At 40.7% G+C, this 12,286-nt stretch overlaps 1 protein-coding gene across 1 annotated transcript in view; it reads left to right on the top strand.

The window, feature by feature from the left end:
- LOC124605342 (protein FAM135A) overlaps window positions 1-12,286 on the top strand; it is a 600,028-nt gene that overhangs the window by 423,458 nt on the left and 164,284 nt on the right. Inside the window, exon 6 of the mRNA XM_047136953.1 lies at window positions 4,137-4,233. Coding sequence (XP_046992909.1) covers window positions 4,137-4,233 — 97 coding nt within the window. The remainder of the gene's footprint in view (window positions 1-4,136; window positions 4,234-12,286) is intronic.

Raw genomic sequence — 12,286 nt, 5'->3', positions numbered from 1 at the left:
AGTTCTCTGCAGTAATAGAGGAGGAAAATCCAAATGTGGTGAAAGATGTTTTAATATTAAACACAATCAAGCTAGTACCAAAGTTTTCCATAAGTAAAGTCTTCCTTTCAAGGCAAGTTTGACTGTACAATTTGTGCATTGTGGTTCAGTCCCAAGCACAGACAAAAGAAAGGATTGCTTTTTATACTTGGTTTGAAATCGGAGGACCTAAAGGATGCAGTAGAGTGGCCCCTGATCTACTGGATTTTCTGAGAAACCTTGACATACCTCAACCAGAAACTGGTTCAGATAAAATTAATTTGTTTTCCGACTCCTGTACCGGTCAATAAAAATGCAGCAATGATTTGCACACTAATGACCTTTATGGGAGAAAGCGGAAAATTTAATAAGTTGATATATTATTTCCCTATTTGTGGTCACAGCTATATCCTCTTGACGGAATGTGTGGTAGAGTGGAAAAAGACTACTGAAACAAAGAAGATATTCTTTCACCAGCTGAATCTATAAAGTGCTAAAACAACATGGTGTTGTCAAGGTACTAAATAAAGACTGGGTAGTGAAGGATCCAGTGCACTAAAAGCTGTACAGTCTAAGATGCCTTTCAAAATAACTGCTCAGCCGGTGATGGCTTGTGAAAAGTCTAAAAAGAAGGTATTGTTGTTAGTATTGGGTACTTATCACGCAAATTTTGTAAAGGTTGAGGTCCAAAAATCCAGAAACTGCAGTCAGAAAGTGAGGAAAGCAACGATCGTGGAAAAGAACAACATGGCCAGCAAGGAAAAGAAAAAGCATGTCTTTACATTTACGAGGCATTTTAATGTACTGGAAGGAGCAGAAGAGTTTTGTAAGGATGTTGTTGAATTGATCAGTAGATTTACAGTTTAGTATTGTTGTAGCCAGTATTTTGTCCTGTATTTCAACTATGTTTGTTGCTGCTTTGCACTTATGCTTACCAAACATTTATAGGAAAGTATGATACTCTGAAGTGTTATACTGTAGTACATTATCGTATTTCTATGCAAAATAAACAATAAAGTAGATTTCTCTGTAATTAATATTAAAAATAAAAAAAAGAAGTTTGTTTGAATGTGTATATTAACAAAACTTTTGACTTCCGTTCTGCATTTATCAACTTTTTTGGAAAAAGTTTGAAACTTTGTCCCTCTACTCTGATATAAACGATGAAAATTTTAGAGAAGTGACACACACTATTGGAATTGTACCTGCAAAGCAATGTGGATGTTTATGTAACTAGTATTTTGCTATGATATTTAAAAAATGTTTCCTCAAAATTTCACTTTTTTTGCATTTACTGATTTTTTAAAAAAAATGCTCCTGAAGTATGTTGCTTCTTGCAATATTTCCAGATATCATTATCTTGTTCAAGTTGAGTGGTGAACAGCTGTCTCATTAATTATAGCTTTTATATTAAAATTTCTAATGTCTTTCTCTCCAATGAGGAAGTGCCACTATACAATAAGCTTACCTTTTCTTTACAACTCGTGTATATTTTCACGGTGTTTTAGCAACACACTGAATAATTCTAATGTAGAATACTTCTGATTCATTTCACATTTTTAGTTGCATTTATGTTATTGATAACAATTAGAGGCAATGGGTGTCACTTTTAGTATATTAAATAAAAAAGAAGTGAATGTCTAACATAATATACAAGCAAAAGAAATAAGTAGAAATTTAAGTCGTCTCATTTAAAGCTTGTTACTTCAATGAAAGGAACAAAAAGATACCTTCAATAGTTGTGATGTAGGAAAATCCTGGGTGAAATACAGATAATGGAAAGAGTAAAGGTAAACCCCTCACTATATAGCCAAGCACTGAGTGCTCGACAGGCATATAAACAAGACTGAAAATATTGTTGAACTTCTGGACAATGGTCTTCTGGACAGAGGCCTTGGTCAGAGCTAAAAACTCACAGGCACACATGAGCATGCGCATGTGGACACACACACACACACACACACACACACACACACACACACACACACACACAGTGACCATACTTCTGATAGAATAGGGTATGCAGAGTGTCTGTATAGAACAGATCTCGCCCATGAGTCTTCTGTACGGAAACACAAGGGGTTAGTAATAAGAATGGACCAGTACATTTTGTAGGTTGGCTGGCTGGAAGAGTATCACTTTGAGGAATATTGGGTAGATTGTGGGATGGATGTCCCATAGCTGCATCATGGGGGTGATTGGAGAGCTAGGGAAATGTGTGGATATACCATAAAGAACTGTTTTAAACAAAGAGAATAATCAATATCTGCTTATAAATGATAAAGAAAAGTATGATCCAAGATGATTTCTACCAGTCCTACCAAAAGAAGAAATCATCCAGAACTCCTACTCCGATGCATACAATTTGCCAACACGTATCAATGAAAGAACCATGTGTGGAATATAATTCCAAAGAGAATCGAAAATAGGTGTAATCTGTTTCATTTCCATCTATGTTTGCAATAAAGTATGAGTTAATTAATGATATATGCTTATTTATTACAAAATATTGAGGAAGCCCACAGGTTCACTAAATAAATTTTAACTAACATAAAAAAGGTATCGTGGTTCATGATTATCTACGGTGCCATTTCATTCTCCTCTCTACATTCATTTTAACAAAAAAATGGTGACAAACCCAGAATTTCAGCAAAATTCCAAGATCTGGAATGTTTGTTGTACCCAATGAAAAGTTTAGTTTTTTGGAGATGTGGGATTTCTCAATATTCCTAATCAGTTGATCAAATGAATGAGGGATGAAGTAAGGGTTTGGAGTTTGGTTTGAGGCATTAATGATGTTTAGGGAGACAGCATCAGCAATGACAAGTGAGGCTCCAGGTATGGATTTGGGTGACAGGTTGTGTTTGTGTCCTTGCTATAGGAGTGTAAGCTGTTAGAAATGGGTAGGAAGTTTTGGTCACAGAAAGCCAAAAGTCTTTCTGTGGGTGTACAGTAGTCAGCTTCAGTTGGGCATTCAGGGTGATTAGGTTTATGACTTTCGTGAAGCTTGTAATGCGCACGTGTGTGTGTGTGTGTGTGTGTGTGTGTGTGTGTGTGTGTGTGTGTGTGTGTGGTGTGTGTGGTGTGTGTGTGTGTGTGTGTGTGTGTGTGTGTGTGTGCGTGAGTGTATACCTGTCCTTTTTTCCCCCTAAGGTAAGTCTTTCCGCTCTGGGGATTGGAATGACTCCTTACCCTCTCCCTTAAAATCCACATCCTTTCGTCTTTCCCTCTCCTTCCCTCTTTCCTGACGAAGCAACAGTTGGTTGCGAAAGCTTGAATTTTGTGTGTATGTTTGTGTTTGTTTGTGTGTCTATCGACCTGCCAGCACTTTCGTTTGGTAAGTCACATCATCTTTGTTATTAGATACCAAACGAAAGTGTTGGTATGTTGGTAGACACACAAAAAAAAACACAAACACAAAATTCAAGCTTTCGCAACCCAAGGTTGCTACATCAGGAAAGAGGGAAGGAGAGGGAAAGACGAAAGGATGTCGGTTTTAAGGGAGAGGGTAAGGAGTCATTCCAATCCTGGGAGCGGACATACCAACACTTTCGTTTGGTATATATATTATCTGGTTCGCAGGATGTGTAGTTCTTAAGGTAGAGATAAGGGTTCATAGAATTCCATAGCAAAGTTGTGAATGAGTAAGACTGAGTAATTTTGTTACATGCAACACACAGACAGTGATGAAGAGCAAAAAAATACAACTAGCATGCAGAAAAATGCTTAACAATTTTTGAACAACCAGGAGTTCTGTTTGTTTCATATTCATTAATCATTATCTTAAGTATGTAAATGGATAGATTTTTTGACTGTTTTAGTGTTAAAAGAAACAGCACCTTTTCCTAATTTTTAAGTAAATTTTATAAAATGATTACACAGTCAAGCATTATAGTTTGCTTTGAAACACATTGCTGATATATTTTTAGTGATTTTTCTCTAAAAGTTGATTCAGGTCAAAAACTTTGTATTCAGTACCAAAAGAAAATGTGCAAGATGGTGTCCTGTTAAAAGATTTGTTCAGTAACTAGTTTTCATGAGACATTATGCTATTTTTATAATTGACTAGTTTTCCCTGTTTATGTTTACATCTTCAGTTAAGCATTTACTGATTTCAGCACCCCACGTAGTGCAAAGCCTTGGCTGGGAGCTTCACAGAAACTGAACTTCAGGCAGCCTCAATCTACAATGGAGACTGTATTTTTTGGAAGCCTGGTCAGTAAAATTAGGCTTACGAATAACAATCAGTGTTTATAAACTGTTACTGTATTTTTAATTACTTTATATCTATAATGTGGCTTAAATTTTGTGTTTATGTTTAAGATGAGCAGTACAATTTGCTTTTTAATTAGTTGTCTTATTTTCCACGTACTCTGGATTATTTTTGCATCTGATTTTTGTCTGTAATCAGAAAAAAAATTCTTGGCCTTCTAAAGTGCCACTGGAAATTTGTACCAGGACAGGGACTCAGTCCTGTGTACCATATTATTGATATGCTCCTAAGCACAGCTCTTGGATGAACCAGAATTCTCTTTGTCACTCAAAGATCCCCTGCTAATTTAAAGTCTCTTATATGCATTGATTCACTCATTGTTGTAATTCCACACACAAATAAGAAAAAGGGCAAAGCCCTAAATATTTTAATGCAAACACAGTTCTGACAGTCTGTACAAGTCCAGTGTTATAAGAACTTAGTCTGTTAATCAATTTCTTAAGATGACTCTGGCAGTCAGTGACACGGGACAGATTCTGAGGTGGGTTTATCTTCTGACATGTGATGGTGCCATCCCTGGACATGCTGAATTTTGTCAGCTTGTGTCTGCGCCTCATCAAATGCTGTGGTAGCCCCCGCAGTGTTGCCAGTATGAAACAAGTGATGAAAATATGGGTTACCACAGTTCTCTCCCTTTGGGAGGGCAGGGAAGAATATCGAAGGTGAGTCGATGCAACGCCAGCATCCCTCCCCTGTACTGGGTACTGCCTTTTGGTATGCAGGAAGATGATATTCATATATTCATGGCCTTCTGGGCTTCAGAGACTGTTACACACGGCACAAACAGCAGCTACCTGTGACTATGTAGGCTTTCCCAGTGTAATAAGCCTTGGAAATCTCTCTCGCTTTGGTGCCTGATCCTAAAATAGTCCCGCTGAGAATTGATGCCAAAGCTGCTTATCGACATCCTTCTGCCTTCATACTGTACACGGCGCATGCATCACCCACCACAGATGTTGCCCTCCAAGACTGAGCAGGTGGCACCGCCTGTAATAGAACACCAATGGCAACAATATATCGCACTCGGAGACTATTTTCGAACAGTCAGACTGGCCGCACCGAAGAATGTTCTGTTTTGATGCTGGATAGTACAAGGTTCCACATTCAGTAAAGATGAAATGCGTTGTCTCTATTAATCAGATTTTCTGCCAACCTAATTCCAATTGCCTCTTTATAAATGCTGTTTCAAAAAACTGGTCACAGTTTCGTCGAATTTCATCCTGTGCCCCTTGTTTGAGCAGTGTTCTGCTACTGTCAATTTTTCTGGCTGTTGTAGTCTTGTATGACAACGATGTTTTACGTAGTTGTCTTGAACTGTGCATTTGACTCGCACAGTTCACAGCTGGTCTAGAGAACGTCACTGTCATATGAGGCTGCAACAGCCAGAAAAACTGGCAGTAGCAGAACATTGCTTAAACGAGGGACTGGGGGTGAAATTTGATAAAATTGAGATAGTTGCCAACACTTCTGGCTTTTGGAACAGTGTTTACAAAGTGGCAATTGAAATAAGGTTGGCAGAAAATTTAATCAACACAAACAATGGATTCCCTCTTAGCAGGACATGGCGAAAATAGTCTCTGAGTGCAGTGCATCAGTGCTGCCAATGTTCTACTATGGGCGATGCCACCTGCCCAGCCTTGGAGGGCAGCAACTGTGGTTGGCGGTGCATGCACCATGCATGGTATGGAGGACTGTATAGGATGTCAATCTGCAGCCTTGGCATCAGTTCTCAGCGAGACTCAGTAGCAGTGCCGGCGGCATTCTCCTGAAGACAGCAAACAGTTGGATTGCCAAAATATTGAATCAAGTTGATTTTAGGATTTGGCAGCAAACGTGAAGAGACTTTCTAGCAGCTCCCTGTCTGTCACCATTGGAACATAGGGCATGAAGTGTCCCTGGCAATGATGAGTCCACTGTGAGCAGACCTTCTGTGGTGTGATGCCAGCTGCTAGAGGTGCTGACACATGAATGGTAGCCGTGTGGATGTCAGACTCCTCGGGTTTGGGAGCAGGAATGTGAGGAGGAGACTCTTGTGGCTCACTCAGCAGCTCCACCCACTGAATGAGCTCATGGCGATCCTGTGTGGGGCTGGAAAAGACAACAGATTGGGGAGGGGGGGCTGTGGCCAAGGGGGACCACAGCGCAGGAGGCTGGGCCGAGGAAAGAGAAGGTACCCCGAGAGGTGGCACTGAGGACAGAAAACTGAGTTCTGATAGGTGGGTCTGCTTGGGAGGGTCATGTGGGGGTAGTGGAGGTGGAGGCTGTTCCACTATCTGCAGGTGGAATTTGTTTGCAACATTGGACTACCAGCCTGTCACCTGTCTGCAGCGTGAAGACTTGCCGGCTCCACTGACAGTGTGCTACCTCTGGAATCCAACACTCACTGCAGCAAAATGCAACCCCCAGACTGGGGTGTTGGGTGCATAGCACGCTGACTGAACTGAGTGAGGCGTGTGAGGTTTGTGAGGAGTTGACAATAGAAAGTGTAGCATTATGCATGGTTGGCACTCATGTAGCAACTCCATTAGGTCCTTCTTGCCAGTAGGAGTAGACCTGTAAGAGCTTAGATAATGCCTAAGCCCCTCTTCCACTGGGGCATCCCCAGTGTCCTTCTTCATCTGTATTGTGAAGGTCCCTTTGAGGTGCTCAGTCTTCTTGTTGGGCTGGGAAGAAATGTCTGAGAGGTGAACTACAGACCCTTATCCATCATCAGGTTGTGGGAAAGACAGTCAATGGAGAAGATGCAGGTGAGTGAATATGCAGTATAGTCCCCTATCATAGAACAGCAGTTGATAATGTATAGGAAATAGGAGTAAGCTTCAACGATGAGCATCCAGAATGCATCCAAAAAGAGGGCGACAAAGTCCCAGTGGACACATTCCCAAGGCTGCATGGGTGCTGACCATAGTGAGTAACATTGGTGCAGGGCTGCTTGTAATAAAAAGCCATCCACTGCCTTCCGAGTTTCCTCTTCAAGATAAAAGCAAAGGATTTCCTCCGGGTCGAAACTGGGGTCAGGGCCAATAGACAGATATGAGAGTACGTCCGCATTGGAGTGCTCAGGCATTGATTGGAAGTGGATCTCATAATGGTAATGGGTAAAGAACTGGGGTTCAAGTTGCAGTCTTTTGACTGTCTTATTCAGCAATTGTGTGACAGACCCAAAGAGGGAGACTAAAGGCTTACAGTTCATGACAAGATGAAACTTCACACCATATAAAAACACATGAAACTTTTTGATTGCATAATTAATAGTAATAGCCTCTTTCCAATTTTGGAATAGTTCCATGGTGCCGCATGGAATATTTTGGAGGCAAATGCAATTAACTCTTGTGAACTGTCAGAGTCGTGATGGGCAAGCACAACCCTCAACCCGAACTGGGACACATCAGTAATCAAGACAAGCTGCTTATCCAGCTGGTACATAGTGAGGCAAGGGGGCTCCTTCAGGTTAGTGGATGCTTGGTCACACACAGTCACCCAGCCAAATGGTGCACCATTTTTCAATAACTGGTTAAGAAGAGTCACAGTGGTAATTGCTTGTGGTATGAATTTATGATAATACACAACTTTGCCCAGAAAATCCTGGAGCTTCTTCAGGTTAGTGCATTGAAGAAGAGCCTCAGTGGCAGCAATCTGGCTGTGCATCAGCTGTGTCCCTGCCTGGAGATAACATTTCTGAGGTGTTCATAGTGAGTAGGAAAAAGTGCGATTCATCCAAGTTACACTTGAGATCAGCATCCTGCAGAGTTTGAAACAGAAACAGAAGCTGAAGGTTTCACAGATGCTCCTCAAAGGAGGGACTCGTGACCACAATATCATCGAGATAGTTGATACAGTAGGGAATACGTTGTGAGGGTTGCTCCAAGAAATATTGGAAAAGTGCTGAAGCACTTGCTATCCCAAAAACCGACAACTATTTATATCTACAGAAACCATAGGGGTGTCGGTAACAAGTAACTTCGGAAAGTCCTCATCAGGCAGAAGCTGCAGAAATGTCCACAATAAATCCACCTCTGAATAATACTGTTCTCCTGCAGTTTTGCCACCAGTTCCTCTGGATGTGGGATGGGATATATGTTGATCACAGTCTGTGCATTAATCATCACTTTAAAATTGCTGCTTAGGAAGGGTTTTCCAGACAAGTTCTTTATGATTACAATCGGTATGGCCCACTGGCTGGATGAAATGGGTTCAGTCACCTCCATAGCTGTCAACGTGTCGAGTTCCTCCTTAACTGCCTAGTCCCAGTGAAGAAATGTTCAAAGAGTTCTTGCAAAATTCCTTCTAGAGCACATGGTCAGAAACCAATTTAACCAAATTGGTAATGTGAATCCAGAGACTGTAAAGGTATCCCAACCAAACAACATTTCTAAGAAAGCACTATATATCACGGGAAAAGTTGATGGGTGCACCATCACCTTATCTGCTGTATCCGCCATAAATTGTCAGAGAAGGGGGATCTGTTGTCTGTTCTAGGTAACAGTGTTACTTGTAGCTGGAGACAACATTGAACCATCAAAGTGTGGATGCACTGACTGCAACTGAAGTAGCTTCCCATTGACATGCACATTGATGAGCAACTTGTTAGAAACTATGGCAAGGTTGTCACACTCAGAGCTGATGACATTAATGTCCTTCAGTTGGAGGGAAATCCACCTGGTTATGGTGAACAAAACAGGTGGGGCACGATGGAAGGGGCTCGAGGGAAACAGCCTGCTGTGGACATGTGGTGCACGAGGAGTATGAATGGACCACCACACTGTGATTTCTGCCTTGGAGAATGCAACCAGACCCGGGTGCCAGCAGTCGTCCAAGTTGACAGCAGGCAGGAATCCAACTGTCAGCCCTCCACTCAAGAATTTTCAAGCAACTGAGTAATGGAAAGAACATCGTCCAAGCGGATTCTTAAAATTGTAGTGCTCAATAACAGACTTCTTTTTCAGGGGTCTTCCCAGTGATAGCAGCCCAGATCATAGTATCAGCATAAGACTCCTTACATTGAAAGTTAACAAAGCAGCAGTTCTGACTTAGAACCTGCAATTCTGCAGTCCAAGCACAATACGACTGCAATTCCGCAGCCCAAGTGCATTAAGACTGATGAGGTTGTTTCGTGCACTGATAAATTTCCACCCTTGAGAAAATAACATGTGTTTGCTGTTCCTAATAAGAAGGTAACAATCGATACATTTCATCAAATGAGAGGGAAATGGGTTCCTGAAGCAAGGTCAGCTTTCCTAACGAGTGATTACGGGGAACAGAGCCCAAGACAGAAAAAGACCCTTAATGGTAGTGGCATCTGTTACCTGGAAGGCAGTGCAGTGTTACTATAAGTCCATCTCGTATGCCTCCCAGTACTCTGCAGACTTATCATAGGCAGGGAAGGGAGGCAGATAGGCTGGCAGCTGCTGCGACATTGTCAGTAATCTGGTCAGCACCCTTTCCAAAGTGGCTGTGTGTTCTTGCTGTTGCAATTCCAAGTACTGCTGGCTTTTCAGCTGCTGCTGCTGTAAACTTTGGAGCACCGTCTTCAAGGACTTACTGGATGTCATTGTCAAATCAGCAAGAAATGCATGTGACAAGTCAGATGGCCCTTGCCACCACTTGTTTTGTGATTCCACACACAAATAAGAATACCCACAAAGCTGTAAACATTTTACTGTAAACACAGTTCCAACAGTCCATACAAGTCCAGGTACAGAGCCAGGCCAAGTCCAAGATAAAAACTTAATTTGTCAGAGCGCAGAGTTAAAGTTACTGCAAGCAAATACAGTAGAATGTGAGAGAGAGTCTGCTCTGGTCTGAGCTTATATGAAGTTAGTTTGTTGTTCAGTGTCTCAATGTAGTGCTAACCGTAGGCAGTGCGCACAGGCTCTAAGACAATGCTGTCTTCTGATGTGTGATTATGCTGCTGCTTGGCAGCTGGCCCCACACAACTGCCAGATGGCGCGGGTCAGTTGAATTGCGTGGCTCAGCTCTGCACCCCATAAAATATTGTGGTAGCCATGGCAGTGGTAACAAAATGGGTTACCAAACTTGTAACAGGAGTAGCATCACTGCAATGAATGATGAGAGCAAGCATGTCTACTAGCTCAGACCAGGGATGTAGTGTGTGCCAAATAGGACTGGTGATATTTTTGAAAATATTGGGAATCTGATATATTGACATTTTTTTAAAATATCATTATTAGCCCTCAATATATTGAAAAAAATATTGATTTACCAGCCAAAAAAAATATCGGCTGGACATTGTAAATGTATTGCCAGTTTTAGAGCTGTAGATTTAAGTATTGATTTATTATTAGATATTTTGTAGACCAACAAGCTAGCAGCCTGCTTATCTCGCTTGGAGCAAGAATTGAAAGGAAAACGATGCACATTCGCACTTGGTGATAACTAGTTTCTATCAGTGGTAACTGCAGGTATGTGGCACAATAAAAGTTGGCCAATGGGTCTGTCATTTGGTTTTGTTGTGTATTGGATTTGTGTGGAACACTTAATGTCAACTTCGCTCCCCCCCCCCCCCTCTCCCCGCCCAAATACCAGTGACCTATCTAGCAGTTGTAGTGTTCAAAATTGCATGATTAAGTTAAAAATTGCAGTTTCTGTCGGTAGCACCAATTGCTGATTATGTCAGCATTTCCCCTCACACATCTCCACCCACTGCAAAGAACGATCTTGTCATTTAGATTTTTGTTCATCAGTGTCAGGAACTGTTTTTGAAGAATGTCGATGTGAAGAAATAGCATAATAGTCGCATTAAAAAAAATTTTTAAACGCAACTGGTATGCTGTTTCTTCAAATTGGATATCTTTTTATTCCTTTCACAACCCCCACCCCCTGCAGTGCAATCGGATTTCTTCTTTGTGCCATCTATGCTTCTTTCATACAGCTGAAGAGAAAGACTGGACATGATGAAAGCTCAAAAAGTAGTAAGACTCCTTCACACAGTGAAAGTAAAACTATTTCACTACAATTTCAAATGAAAAACTTCAAATATTTATAAAAAAAATTGCAGGAAAGGTATAATATAAAAATATCAGCATTTGATATTGCCATTTCAGTATTGCTATATCGGTGAAACAATATTGCCAATGTATATTGATATCTATTCGAAGATATATCGATATTTTATTAACAGTCCTAGTCCCAAACTTTGAGGCAATGCTATACAGGTGATAGAGAATCATAAACTGGCTGTTTTGGGCTAAGGAACTGATGGTTGGAAATGAAATTTTAGGAGGTGCAAAGTGATGAATGAGCAATGTTTATCAGATATGTGTTTGGAAACTGCTTATGTTAAATAACAAACACCTGGCTGCTACAGTGATACTGGCGACACTGCCTTGAAAAACAGTACACAGTTGCCTGTAATGTGTCTGTAGAGGATTATACCATTGTTAATGGTTACTTGTTGAAGACATGCATTTAATGTATGGTACAGCAAGATACAACACTTTAAAAGCTGAATGAACATGCATGGAAAAGTTTCACAATAAGTATAATCCTAATTGGAAGAAATTTATATAATTAAAAAAAGTGTATACAGTAAAATTAGAGGAGACAACGTTGGATAATCTGAGATAAGCTTCTTCTGTAAACAGGCCTGTAAAATACGTGCTTCAAAAAATATATTAGTGGTGGTGCAGCCTTAACTATATACTGATTCTAAATGATGTGTGCAGGCAGTGAAGCCAAATAACAACAAGTAACCAAAATATTTGGGGGAGGGTGGTATATTTTTTGTGATATTGTAATGCAGGCACTGAGAGTGGTGACTGTCCTTCTGATCAGTTGTTAAGAGCTTAAGTTGTTACTACATATGTAAGTTGTTTATTCCAGCAAAGAACCAAATATTCATCCCAAACAGTTAGTTCCTTATCTCAAAGTCTTCAATTTAGGTTCCTCTTCCTCCTATTTAATTTTGATCCCAAAGGTTTGAGACACAGTGTATGTTTATATGAGCATGCAATAAAAATTCCGTGAATCACAGTG

Source organism: Schistocerca americana, chromosome 3, assembly GCF_021461395.2.
Source record: "Schistocerca americana isolate TAMUIC-IGC-003095 chromosome 3, iqSchAmer2.1, whole genome shotgun sequence".
Classification (NCBI taxonomy): domain Eukaryota; kingdom Metazoa; phylum Arthropoda; class Insecta; order Orthoptera; family Acrididae; genus Schistocerca; species Schistocerca americana.
The sequence above is the reverse complement of the archived record's forward strand: the minus strand, read 5'-3'. Positions and strand labels throughout refer to the sequence as shown.